A 14,336-nucleotide genomic window follows, 5' to 3' on the forward strand; every position below is an offset into this window, starting at 1 on the left:
CAATGTTCACACAGAGGTATCTTATAAATTTACATCGCGTGAGTATTCATTTTCATTCCCTGCATTCCTGTTACATATTCCTAACTTTTGACAACACTTATTAGCATATATACATAAGGTCTCTGAGGGGCTTTGCCAAGGGTCTTTGGAGGTCTTTTCTGTTTGGAACTCTCAAAATTCTAAGTGACTGCCTTATGAAAGACTTCAAGACAACTGGGTTGTAGAGTGGTTATAGAGTGACTTCGTGTTGCCTGCCTGGCTGCTTCAGTGCCCTTCTTGTTTCTTTATTTGGCTTGGCTGGTTTCTTTAAATAGAGGCTTTGGTTACATATATGGTACATTTCTGTGGCAAGCAGTACTAGCTCTCAAAACTCTGTTATGAGGAGCAACAGGATGCTACTTTGAGATATGAAAATAAAACAAATGCTTGAAGGCGTTTATGTAATTGCTCTACCCTCTCCAGTGCTCATTTGTCACTTCTGTCACAAAAGCCATTAGGGCCAATCTGAGTTTCAAAGCAGTTATGGGTCTGGACAGCTTTGCAGAAAACTCCTTCTTAAAAATTCTAACAGCAGTTTAGCTGCTGGAAAGGTGCGGGGGGTTAATGTCTGAACATCGGCTGTTTTCTCTTCTTTAGAAGCCTGGGTTCTGTTTGGCAGGAGGGGGGCAGGAGGGGCAAGGGCCCCACCAAACGAGAAAGGGTAAACAGCACCCTCATTGAGCACACAGGAGACCCCAAGCCCCGAAACACTGTGGTTGGCGTAGCCCGGACGGCACTAAGGGGAGCTGCCATTGACACTCCTGCGGCCGCCATGTGACACAAGCCTCCTCACGCAGCGTGGTGCCCTTCAACAAGATGGCGGCCTCCCCTTTGCCTACTCTACCAAGATGGCGGGCCGCACCTCCATTGGCGCTCGCCCCGTGCCGCCGCCACGCTATAGGCTGAGCCTCCGGCTTTCTCCGCCCCCCGCCTCTCACAGCCTTGCCGTGCTAGCAGAGAACTACATCACCCAGGATGCCCAGGCTAGGGGCATCTAGCCCCACCCCTTTTTAACGCAGCACGGCGCTGTCCCCCCGGGCCGGAGGAACGGGGCGTGGTCTCGCGAGAGCCGGCGCGGGGGGGGGCGCAGGGCGCGCCCAGACCGTTGTCGTGGGCTCATGGCGGCCGCGGAGGCGGCGACCGCGCCCGACCCCAGCGGGCTCTCCCCGAAGGAGGAAGGGGAGCTGGAAGACGGCGAGATCAGCGACGATGACAACAACGGCTTCGGGCCCTGCGGCGGCGGCTCCCAGTCCGGCGGCAGCCGCGGCAGCGGCAGCAGCAGCAGGCCGTACTCGAGGCGCCGTCCGCCCCCCGGGCTCCACGGGAGCGGCTCCGTGTCCTCCTCCCCCGGGCGGCCCTTCCCGCGATCACGGCACCAGCCCCCGCCCGACACGGGCCACGGGCACGGCCACGGCGGATACCGGCCCAAGGACTCGTTCCGCTCCCACCCGCCTGCGCCGCGGATGCCGCCGGGCTCTCACTCGGAGCCAGGCCCCCGGCTCTCCTTTTGGGAGCGCAGCCACAACGCCCTGGACCGGTTCCGCTTCCGAGGCCGGCCGTACCGGGGCGGCGGGCGCTGGGGCCGGAGCCGAGACTGCAGCGACCGGCCAAGCAACCCTCCGGGAAGGCCGCCCGGAGGGGGTGGCGGCGCCGGGTTCAGTAGCAGCCAGGGCTGGAGGGAGCCCTCGCCTCGGAAATGTATCCTTGAGACCTGGGGGGGGAGCGGGGGCGGGGAGACCGAGCTGCTGCGGTGGGCCTGGGTGTGGCGGTGCCGCGCTACGTGGCCGAAAGCTCTGGGAAGGGGACGCGTTTCCCTCCTGCTCTGGGAGGGGGATTCCCGCAGCGATAACGGAGAGGGAGGTTCCCGTGCCAATCCGGGGGGTTGGCTGGGGCAGCCAGCCCTGCTTCTCAAGGCTGCCGGGAATCCGGATTACCGCCGTGACCTGGCTTGCGACTTGGTCGATCAGTCCCGTGTAGGGAAGAAGAAAAAGCGTAGCCTGGGAGGAAGCCTTTGTCGATTGGATCCCGGGCGGTTCCTTTTCTAGCCCGAAGTGCAGATATTGTGAAGCGGGGTCAGTCTTTGGTGCGGCAGTTTTAATGTGTATAATTAGTGTCACAATTGTAAAGCTAAAACCCTGAGCTTGTTAATTTCCCATATTGGGAAATGAAGGATCTACTGGGGTTTTTTTTTTATTTTTGCTTCCTGCCTTTCAGAGGCTGTTACACGTACGTTTAGCTTTAGTCAGTATTAGCTTAGTTGAACTGGGTCTGCACACGCTAAATGTGTTTTATATGGGAGTTCAAAGGAAAGCCATAGTCAACATTCCTTGTAGGATGTTCTCCACTGACTATTCTTAGAGTTGTTTAGGAATAGAGTTCTGATATTTTGTCCTTTTATGAATGAAAATGTTGGGAAAAGCTCCCCAAATTTTTCTTTTTTGCTATAGGAAGAAACAGAAAAAGGTGATGCTGAGTGTAGCTTAGGGCAGCCTGGTTACTTGATGTAACTTCATTGTTGCCTAACTGAAAATGTAAACAAGTGTACAAACCACTCAGAGAGATGCTGCTTAAATCCTATTCTCCAGAATTTTACAGTGTTTTATTGTCCTCCATACCAGTAGTCACAGGATGTGTGTTTGCTTGACTGTGCTGGTTGATCCTGGAAGCAGGAGTTTTCCCGACTTGTGGCAGCACTTAAGGCTTTAAAAGCTACTCCTTGGATCCTTGTATTCTTTCAGATACAAGATTATTTATCCGTGTAACTTTTTTATTTGTTTAAATGTGGATGGAATATGTAAACTAGTGATAGAGATGCTTTTATTTAATCTTGCCTGGTACAGTTACAGCATTACTTAAGTCTTCGTTGGAACTCTTCATTTAAGGATGCTATCTTGAGCGGCAGCAAGTGAAGAACTGATTTGCCCAAGGTTGCACAGTAAGATAATTCTAGTGCTGAAAATAGATTTTAAGGCTTGTAATTTGGGATGTTGCTCTGAGTAGCTGAAGATGGTTACTTTCTGCCTAAAGAGTAATTTTCAGATAATTTTCAGGGCAAATATATCTATTGTCCTAAACAGACCCTGCAATGTTTGTTAATACTGATACCGAGTCTCCTTCCCACTTTTAATGAAAAGAACTTTTAGAAACTACTAATTCCATTTTCAAACTGAAAGTAGAAAATGAGGAAGTTGGAAGTATTTTTATTCCCGATACTTAAGATTCACTCTTCTGTTTAAACATGGTAGAGAATGTTCTAATATTCTTACTCTTTAATAAGTGAATATTCAGTTTGTGGATCATATAGTTAAAGAGGGCCTATGATTTTCTCTTGATACAGGTTCTTTTCTGTATTTTTCATATCCTTGCCATCTAAAGGAGTCAATATTAAGAATTCCTAAATATTAAGGTACCTCCGTGTTGCTAATATTAATGGAGTAGGGGTGTAGTTTATTGGAATGTGATTTCAGAAGAGACTTTCATATCAGCTGGTACAGGGAGGCTCATGGCCCAGAATTGTATTTGAAGTCCCCCAGGAAAGTAAAATGTTTTAAGAGGCTGAGTCCTGATTTTGGCCAGGAAAGAGTTAATTTTCTTAGTAGCTGGTATAGTGCTATGTTTTCGATTTAGTACCAGAATAATGTTGGTAACACAGTGATGTTTTAGTTTTTGCTGAGTAGTGCCTACACTAAGTCGAGGGCTTCAGTGTCCTGTGATCTTCCAGCAAGGAGATGCAGAGGAAGCTGGTAGTGAGTAAAACTGAGACCCAAACTTGGCCAAAGTCATATTCCATACCACTGAATGTTATGCCCCGTGTATAAACTGGCTGGGAGCCACTGGTGTCTGCTTGGGGACGGACTGGGCATCTGTCAGTGGGTAGCGAGCAGTTGTATTGTGTATCACCTACCTTTCTTGGGCTTTATTCCGCTTTCTCTTTTTGTTATCTTTCTTTTAATTGTAATTTTACTTGGTTTCTATTATTAAACCATTCTGTTTTCAACCCACTTTACCTCAACCCACATTAGCTTTTTCTGAGTCCCCGATATGGAGGGGAGGGGAGAGTGAGAGAGTGGCTGCGTGATAGTGAGTTGCCGGCTGGGATTAAACCAAAATAGTCTGTTAAGACAGAAATTGCTTACTTGCTTTATCCTTGGAACTAGTGCTTTGCACAATGTTTTGTAGGAGTATGTATGTAAGTGGAGTAAAGGACACAGTAGAACGCTTAAAGAATTCTTAGCTTTTAATAGGCTTTTCTCTTTTAATTCCTGGCAACTTTAACATGAAGCTGTTAGATAATCATTCTGCAGTAATTCTTGCATGGAGAATTGTGGAATTTGAGTCTGAAATATGGAACCAAAATGAGACTTTCTATTTCCATTGAATTGTGAACTCTTAATAGTGTACATTTTTCTTTGTTTCTAACCTCCCAGTTTTCCAGTTTCTTCAGTTAGTCCTTTTTTTTGGTTGTAGGATGATGTTTCTCTTGAGTTGATTGAAGCACAATTGTTTTAATGCCTCTCTGCCTTTCACAGCCCTCCATGGAGTCTTGCATTTTGTGTGTAGAACCACATATAAAAATTTTCTACATATGCAAACCACAGAATTTCTGGTTAACATCATTGTGGGAGCCCTAATGATTGTATTATCCTGAGCACAGAAACCATCACAAAATTTTGTCTTATTACCCAACTCTAGATGACTTTAGAAGCTATTGAAGGATTTCAATATCAAATAGTAGTTACTTATTTTTATAAATTATATTGTCACTTAATTAGCTTCTGAATTTCCTGTGACTCACAAAATCACTCATATAGCCGGCCTTTTGAAAGTAGAAGTGTGTTGGAAGTGAATTTGGCAAATATGCTTATTGCATAATTTGGTGTTATACCGCACACAGCTTTTAGTATTTGCAGCCAAATTATAGATTGTTTGATTGCTTTCTGGATTTGATATAGTTTTATCTTTGGTAGTTTATCCTTTTTGGGCTGACACATGAGAAAGTATCGTATAACAAAATGTTTGCTGGTATTATGGAAGTTGCTTTTGTAGGATACATATCAAGATTCTTCATACTTATGTTAGAACTTAACATAGTGAAACATCCAAGTAGTTTGATGCATGTTATGAGCAGAAGACAAATACAAAGTTAATTTCCTCAGAATTCAGTATGTCTGATGTGGGAACAAGCAGAGTCAGTCTGCACCTGCATTTAGTTAATTGGAACCAAATTGGATCAACCTTGGCTAAGTGTTTTGACAGAGAAAATGCTGTGTTTCTCAAAGTGGAAACCCACTGAACGGTCTGCATGTTTTTCTCATGGTGGGACACAGCCACCACATGATGCAAGTGTGAATGTGTGGAATCAAAACACTAGTTTAGGATGATCCTGGGAATTCTGGTTAACTAAAAGACAAGACCAGGTTCTGTTTATAAAAGAATATAAATAAAAGGGAAACGCTGAAAAAGATCTGTGGAGAAATCCCAAAATCAAATTCTGTGTGTGTGTGTGTGCAGCCTCGTTTCTTCAGCACCCATATTTGCCATATCTGACACCTATTTTAGCTTTCAGTTTTAGTCCATTTATTGTTTTAAGGGATGATGTCGATAAAAAAGCATTTTGCGTAACTGGGTCTGAGTCAGCTGTTATCACAGTGAGGTTGATACTGAAAGTTGACTGAGTCAAACCTGGCTTGGTATCCTAAAAGATTTCCTCTGGAGCGTGATTATTTTTCAAGTGTCAGTTTAAGGTGAGAGGAATTGAACCTCTAATATTGAGAACTTTTATTCTGGATGCAGTTGCCTAAGAATATTTCCATCGCCTGTATTCGACAGCATGTTGTTAAGAAAGTCTATCCCTTGGGCATGCGTGGACAATCTTTTCTGAGTAATTAGTAATTCCCAATCCTCTCTAGCATTTTTGAATGTTTTGATTGCCAGTCTCTAGTCACTTTTTTAAGTTCCCTGCAGTTGTTGATTGATTCTTCTGTGCTTTTGCTGAGCTAGATTTACTGCAGTGTGTAATTGTGCTATGGCCAGGTGTAGCATTTTATGAAAGGATAAAATGAGTAAGAATGAATTTAACTAGTCTTTTTCAGAATGTCAGATGGGGAATCAATACTTGAGTTACGAACACTTGAAGTCTGACTTTGTGTGATAGGGAACAATCTCAGCATTACAGCTGTTGTTTCTGGAAGGATGGTGTGAGCAAAAGAGAAGACTTTTCAGCAATTCATTACCTTCTTGTATTAAGTAGGATATTTGAAATTGCTGGTTTGAGAAAATGTTTATTTAAGTTGTCAATATGTAATAATGGTTATATGTTTTTCATGCTGTTTGTATTTATAAAGGATATTTTTCAAGCTAGCCTTAAGGTAAAACAAAAATGTAATAGAATGATCTTAATTTACATTTGTCTTAATTTAGTCTTCAGTGGTACTATCGCCACTGTGTTAAGGTTACACATGTTCTTGTCTTAAATTTCTTGACCAGTAATTCAGCCAAAACTTTTGGAAGGTCCCCATCTAGAAAGCAGAACTACTCTTCTAAAAATGAAAGCTCTGTGGAAGAAAGTTTTGAGGATCTGCTTTTGAAGTATAAGCAGATACAATTAGAACTTGAACACATTAATAAAGATGAAAGACTGGCTTTGAACAACAGGGAAGAAAGTGAACAACAAGATGATGATAAAACAGTGGACACTGGGGACCAAAAAACTGTAGAAAATGACAGTATTAAAACGGATGCTGTAAAAGAAGTACCTCCTGAGGAGAAAAATCCGGTTATGGGCTTTCAGGCATTTGAACTGAAACCTCTCAGACAAAAGCTGCCTACTCCAGCTGAGAGGAGCAGATTAAAAAAAGGCAAAGAAGGCATGAAACAGTCCTTGCAAAAATCTGAAGTTACAGAATCTGGCCAAGGTAAATACTTGTAAAGTTGTTTTAGCTTGTAAAGTTCTATTTGCTTGCTATTATTATCATAGTATTTATTAGGTGTTGGGGAAAATTTTACTTTATGAAAATGTTAAAATTTCTAAGTTAAAGGTTTAATGTACTTTTGTGTTTTGTAATTCCTTCAATTACATAAACATGCTTGGTAGCATGTTTTTCATTTTTTTTTGTTTTAAATAATGTATTTTCTTAGACTGATAGTTTGGCAGAAAGCATGAGGACAGGACTTGAAGGTTTTAATTGTTCACGGTAGAAATCGTTGACTTTTCACTGCAAGTTTTACTTCTGCTTTTCCCTTGTTCTTTCTTGCAGAAGCAAAATGTGGTTAATTTTTAGCTGAAAAGAGAACATTTAGAGACCTCTTTTTCTGCATTTCATCTTTGTTTGCTTTCTTTAGTCTTTATAAGATATTTTCACCAGGATTATTTTGATCATTATTGATATCCACGAGTAGTGAAGAAATCATAGGCCAGGAGTAGAAAAGGTTTGTGTAAGAAATGCAGCCAAAGGGTAGAGTAAGTGTCTTGTCAAAGATAGTTCTGGACTGCAGACCAAAGAGTGTAATTGCTCAGATGCATTAACCAGTTCATGAGAAACAAGTGGTTGTGTCCAGCTGACCTGTGGTAAAAGTCCTTGAGCTTACTACTAAGTCTGCAGCAAAATAAGACAGCTGTCTTCAGCTCCCTACTCTAAGGCTTCATGTAGTTCTAATAAGTGTTCGCTGTGGTTGAGGGTGGTGCTTGTGGATATCACTTGTCATCTGATGTTAAGTAATTTGTCAGTGTGTGTCAACTGCCAATTTGAGTGGGAAGAGACATAGTGAATGAGTGGATTAAGAGCACTGGTGTGTAATTAGGAACGTGAAGAAAGGTAGGACTAGAGCACCAAAAGTCAGAATGACTTATGTGTAACTTCAGAATGAGACTTAGGAAGACAGAACCAATAAAGAAAAGAAGAGAAAACTGATAATTAGTAATCAAACCACCTTATTCTAGGTAATTCTTCCCTCTTGTGTATTTCCTATTAATAAAAAGAAAAAATAATTCTGATATTCTTTAAGAGGTAATATAGTTTTTATTGGCAGACATGAAGAAAACCAATGAATTTTTGCCATAGAAGAAGAACTAGTAGCCTACGGGAAGACAACATAGCAGGGCAGGAGTAAAACAACTATTTAAAAAGCAAAACAGTCTCAGAAAAAAATCCAGCTTCAGAATGTAACAGTACTGAAATTGAGAATACAGTTCATACAATAGTGAAAATAGATGCTATAGTATATATAGATTATATATATGCTATATATATTATATACTATCCTATATGTATATTATATAGATACTTTAATAGATGCATATTAAGAGCATTTAATTTTTGGATGCCGCTCAAATGCATGACATGTGAATGATCTGAAAGCAGAGAGATTATGTATGAGTGCCTGTTTATGGCAGTGTAATACAGCCTTCCAAGGAAAAAAATCATCTGATTTGAGTTTTTGCAAATTCACATGTATCAAGTGAATGTATGCTATATGATTATGCATGTTTTGGGAAATCAGCAAAATTTGATTTTCCTGTTATATTTAAATGGTGTACTGGATGTTTCTACAGACCTGTAGCATTTTTTAAGTTTCATTTTTGTTTAGGTGTAATGTCTTGATATGTTTTAAACAGTGCCTTTCTGAGTGTGCCTTTCATAAAATGTTAGGAAGAGTAAAAGCTGTACAGACTGCAAATTTATTTTCTACCAATTTGAATTATGGGAAGGAATCTCTCTTTGAAGAAAGACTAATATAGGAGAAGAACACCAAACGTCTCTAAATGTGTACTTCCTTCCTCTGGTGCATAAAACATATATATCTGTGGTTAAATAAAAATTATGTAATTATATATTTACCATCAATTATATTAATAATTATTGGCTATAATAATTATGTAACACTATTATACACAGCATTATGTATGTTATATATAAACCAGTATGTTAATATGTGTGTACATACATTACAATAATCAGATTGTTATATTGTGGGGAGTCAAACAAATTAATATGTCAATATCTAAATGTTTAGTGGGATATCATTACTGTTTACTGTTCATTTATATAGGATAACCTTTTTCTGTTTCCATTTGGTGTGAAATGGAGCAAGTGTGTTCTTACTGCAGCTTTGGGCCCTTATATTTAATTCTGCCAAAGAAAGACCAGTTACTCAAAATAGCTGCCAGTGGAATATGAGATGCTCAGGACAGCAGCTGATACAAGGTGGTAGTATAAAACAGATGGCAAGAAGTCTTCTTTTTCCCTTCTCTCCAAATCCATTTTTCTCTGCTTCTTGGGGAAGTACCTACCAACCTTAAGGCAGAGAATTATTAAGAAATGACAAATACTGCCTTGAGCTTATGGTGTTATGATGATGTGGATTTCATCAGACATGCCCAGTTTATGGGAATGTTTGTTAATGTGATCTTACATGTACATCTGCTATTCTGTTTTAGACTATGTATCAACTATACTGATAAAATAGGTTTGTATAGATTAAATTTTGCATATCGTTTTAATGTGACTCTGCCTCTTGAGAAACAGCTTGCTCAAAAGTGTGGTATTTTTATTTTTGAAAGGTACAGAAGACAAAGAACAAACATCAGTGCAAAAGCTTAGCAGTTCGGATGTAACATCTGAAAAGGTAATGAAGTATTCCTCCATAGGTGAGGCATGATGGCATTGTGATACTCTGATGCCTTTTTCCAAATGGCAGTCTAGAAATGTCCCAGTAATAGAAGCAGTTAATTTTCAACAAGTGACACTTATTAGTAAAGCAGGATTTTTAAGCCTTCTTTTGATAAAAACATTTGGGAAAGACTTCAAAAGACCTTGTAAAGAAAAAACTATTAAATGATGTTTCTTGACTTTTTATCTTGTCCTTTCTTCTGTTTTCTTCTCAAGAAGCTGCTTGATGATGAGGAGGAGATGTCTGAGTTGCAACTTAGACTTCTTGCACTTCAGTCTGCTAGTAAAAAATGGCAGCAAAAAGAACAACAGGTGATGAAGGAAAGCAAAGAAAAATTAACAAAAATGAAAAGTGTAACGCAGAAAGTCAAAGCCAGTACAAAAGCACATTCGACGAAAAAACCTAGTGCTACAGGTAATAAGTTTAATGTTACTGATATGGCTGTCAGTGGCATGGCCTCAAAATACCCCCTGTTTCTTGAAACCTTGAGCAATGAGCCTTTAGTCGTTTTAAACCCCGGTACGTCTACTCAAAACTCGTGAATCTAGGATTAGCTGGAACCAATTAGATAAGGTGGAGTTAATCATGTATCTTTTTATTTAAAGGCAAGCAAGCTGTGAGGAAACAACAGACAAAGACATCAAAGAAGATACAGCAGCAAAAGGAGCTAGACAGGCGTCAAAAAGAGGAAGATCAGAGGAAACAAGAAGAAGAAGAGGAGAGAAGAAAGAGAGAAGAAGAAATCAGAAAAATTAGAGACCTCTCAAATCAAGAAGAGCAGTACAATCGATTTATGAAGCTAGTTGGAGGAAAGAGGAGATCAAGAAGCAGGGTAACGAATTTTGTTACATAGTGTTCAGGTGTTACATTTAGGATTCAGGAATGATTTCTGTCTTGCCCTACCTGGTTCTATGTGTCACCATCCCATCTATATCCCCCCCCTTTTTTCTCTCTGCTGTCCCTACCCCCAGAATAACCAAACCAGAACAACAAAAGAAAAGCTCCAAATATTTCAGTATTTACAGTGTTTTAATCCCATGCTAGATGGGCATTCCCTTTAGGTTTGGAAAATCAGTTTTGTATGAGTTGTACATTTGCAAGTCAATGGTAAAGCGTGTTTCTCCTAGAGACGCTTTGGATGTTGTGATCAAGGAGCAGTCTGTAATTTAACACTAACTGATCCATGAAACTTTCTTGTCTCTCTTCTCTTGGATTGCAGGGTTTTTTTCTCCACATTTTCAAACTTCTTCTGTCTATACTTCAGTGGCCTGCTTCTTTTGAAATGTCGTTTGAGGGTTTGGTTTCTTTGTAGTATTTTTTAATAGTAGTATTTCAGTTATTTTGTCAGGGCATAACATATGCTCAGACACAAAAGATAATTAATTACTTTAGGCCTGCTACAGAATGACAGACTTCTGTGAAATTTATGAAGTAATAGAGTTACTGCAGTGGTTGTAATGCTGCACTTGTAGGCTGTTCTCATTCTTTCATTTTGAGATTAGCAAAAGGCACTTGATTAACTAATGTTCTGTCTCTAAAACATTGGTACATTACAGAAAAAATGACTGTTTCTTCAGCATTCTTTCATCATGGAAGCAGTACAACTGCTGTAGCTTGATGCTTGAAGTGCTTGGAGCTACTGATGTTGTAAGGAGAAATGAAACAGCATCTAGGAGAATTGGGACTCCCTGTTTGAGGTCATGATATAGAAGAGTGTTTTATTATAAATATTTAATTATAATAATACTGAGTGGAAAATTGAGACTAAAAATGTTTGACTGTAAACAGTAGGAATTCTAAAAGCTACCTAAGTGTCTCCTGTATGCCTCTGAAAGATAGAAGCTGAGGAATCTACGAAGTCATACTTAGGTGTTCTGCATATATTTGGTGCTGAACATTGATTGGCATCCATACAGTGTTAGGAGTTCTTTAAATAATCTGATTTATGAGTTGGCAGTTTCTGGGCTTGTCTCAGAGTGGTACATGGCTCCTTGTGGGACAGTAAAAAGATTCTCTACCTGAGAATTGTTTCTAGGAAGTGTAGCTCAAGTGGTTTTGGTAGTTGCCATGACAGATTAACAGAAATAATAAAGCATTTAATTCTCTTGCAGCGTTTCAGAAATATATAACCTTGCCAGTTTACCAAATATATAATTGCCTAATAAGTATTTAAAAATTTCTTCTGTCCATCATGACCCCCTCTCCCCATCATCCTGGAAGAGATCTAGTTTTAAAACTGTTAATTTGTCCAGTCACTACCTGTGATAGATTTGATTAAAAGGTTTGTTCTTTTTGTACAAGAAAAATAAATTGTATTTCTAAAGCAATAAAAGACAAAATTGTAAGGGCCTTTTTCCAAAATATACTTCTTAGCGGTTTGTTCTGACATAATAATGTAAGACCAGCTAAATAAAATACTTTCTTTGTGTATTTAGTCTTCAGATACGGATTTGAGATGGTCTTTGGATAAGCAATCTACAGAAAGTGCAGGAGGCATATATCAGTATGATAATTATGATGAAGTTGCTATGGATACAGATAGTGAAACTAACTCACCAGGTAAGACTGATTTACAGTTTTCTTCTGGAGTGATTGGTGAGAATAGGTTAAAAGCAGGAAATAAGCCATTCTTTTAGAAAGAAGGTGTTTCAGATGTCTCAGTTCTAGAACTAACATTTTAAGGTGAGCTAATTCTGTTTTAACGTTGACTCTTTCCATCTCTGCTGGAGTGGTATTTTTTAAGGTCTGCAGGGTTATACTGTTGTCATTGTAGTGCTGTAGGTTTTATTCTTGTGCGCTCCTAAGCAGCTGTTGCAGGAAGTGAGGTTCCAGGCTCTTGACTGGATAGACAGCAGCTTTGCAAGAAAGGGGAGGGGTGTCCTGGTGAACATGGAGTGACATATGGGTCAGCACTATGGCTTTGGGTGATAGAGGCCAGCTGTCACCTGCACTGTAGCACTGTGACTGTGAAGGGTTGGAGGGGGGCTGTTAAACACTGAGACACTGGCAGCTTTCTGGTTTCACAGTAGGAGAAAGAGAGTGACATACTAGAAAGAGCCTAGCAAAGGACCTTTTTGACTAAGTGAAACTGTTTCAGGCCTGTTTTTCATAGAGTTCATTGTGAGACTGGAGCATTTGGCTGATGGGAAGAAGACCAGGAGAGCTGAATTTGTGTTAAGAAGGCGTGGGAAAGCTTTTGCTCCTGTCTTCAACTACTTAGTGGGCAGTTACAGAGAAGGCAGAGCCAGACTCTACAGTGGAGTGGGCAACAGAAGGACTAAGAGCAACACTTAAATTGTAACAAAATAACTTCGGATTAGATATAAGGGAAAACTGCACAGAAGATGGTCACGTACTAGGACAGGTTTACTGGAAATGTTGAGGAATCTCCATCCTCAAATATACTTGGAACTTGACAAGTCCCTTAGCAGTCTGACTTTGGGGGCAGCCCTTGTGCTGGGACATATATCTCTTTCAGAAGTCTCTTTCAGCCTAAATCGTTTATTGACTCTTGAGTTTGAGATGCATTTTAAGGTTTCCGTGTTCCATCTCAACATATGGCATATTGAGAAAATGTCACTAAGCATACTACTTGATTGACTACTTTTATTCTCTTGCTTTACATCTTCCACCTTTTTTTTCCTTCTTATTTCTTTTTCTTCTTTCTTGTTCTTCCTACGTTACTTTGCTAAAGTACCACACCTGCTACTTTGTGAGCTAAATGAATCTTTTCTTGATAAAGTATCTCAAACTCTAGTTTTATGTTTCAGAATTTATCAGCTGTGCTGTTCTGTCCTAGTTTGTATTGTGTTGTATTTTTGGTGGCCAGTAATCAGGAGACTGAGATAGCTTGTTTTAAAAGGTAAATTCTTGCAAATTAAATCCAATATGAGGGCTAAGTCATTACCTTAGCAGTACTATTTGGCTGTACTTACACATTGTATGTAAAATAGAAAAAGTTTTTTTTATGTACATAAATGTAAGAAATAAATGCATTGTACTATGTCTGGTGTTACCTTTGAAATTGGTGCATAGTGAAAACATTTGTCTCCTGCTACATTAAATCAGTTGAAGTATAAGCATGAGTTGCTGTTTAGTAAATACCTGTCAGATTTCTTACACTCAATATTTTTTTTTAATTGCAGCTTCTTCCCCAGTGCAGCCTCCTTACTTTGAATGTCCAGTAGGATATTTTCCACCTCCAGTACCACCAATTTCTTTGCCACTACCACCTCCAATTCCAGTAAGTAACCTTGAAAGGAGTATGCTTTTGAAAATGTTGATAATTCTCATTTCTGATTTATAATGCTAAAGTTAAGATTAAATTTAGATTCTGTTTTTGATTTGATGACTCCCTTGAACTGTCTGGTAGACTTACAGTTGCTTTTTTAAAACTTCTTTTTAATCTGTCTTTTGGCTGATCCAATTCTTGTTTAATGTAAGTTTTCTCTATTGAATTAAATTTTTCTTTTTGTTGTTAGAAGCTGTGCTTTTTCACACAGAAAGTGAAAGTTGTCTGAAGTACATAAGGAAAAAGAATGAATTGGAACTGTTAGTATAAGGCAACTTTGCCTCTTATCTCTAGGCCATATGTGTAGATAAGCTTGTTCTCTGACTTTTTGCCTAGA

General features: G+C 39.7%; 1 protein-coding gene across 1 annotated transcript in view; it reads left to right on the forward strand.

The window, feature by feature from the left end:
- The first annotated feature begins 1,129 nt into the window (after positions 1–1,129).
- The window catches only part of ZFC3H1 (zinc finger C3H1-type containing), a 42,198-nt gene continuing 28,991 nt past the window's right edge, over positions 1,130–14,336 (forward strand). Inside the window, exons 1-7 of the mRNA XM_017832803.1 lie at positions 1,130–1,737; positions 6,534–6,953; positions 9,599–9,663; positions 9,924–10,122; positions 10,314–10,540; positions 12,144–12,267; positions 13,854–13,951. Coding sequence (XP_017688292.1) covers positions 1,158–1,737; positions 6,534–6,953; positions 9,599–9,663; positions 9,924–10,122; positions 10,314–10,540; positions 12,144–12,267; positions 13,854–13,951 — 1,713 coding nt within the window. The 5' untranslated portion in view covers positions 1,130–1,157. The remainder of the gene's footprint in view (positions 1,738–6,533; positions 6,954–9,598; positions 9,664–9,923; positions 10,123–10,313; positions 10,541–12,143; positions 12,268–13,853; positions 13,952–14,336) is intronic.

Source organism: Lepidothrix coronata, unplaced genomic scaffold (assembly GCF_001604755.1).
Source record: "Lepidothrix coronata isolate B3197 unplaced genomic scaffold, Lepidothrix_coronata-1.0 Scaffold206, whole genome shotgun sequence".
In the NCBI taxonomy this organism is placed as follows: Eukaryota; Metazoa; Chordata; class Aves; order Passeriformes; family Pipridae; genus Lepidothrix; species Lepidothrix coronata.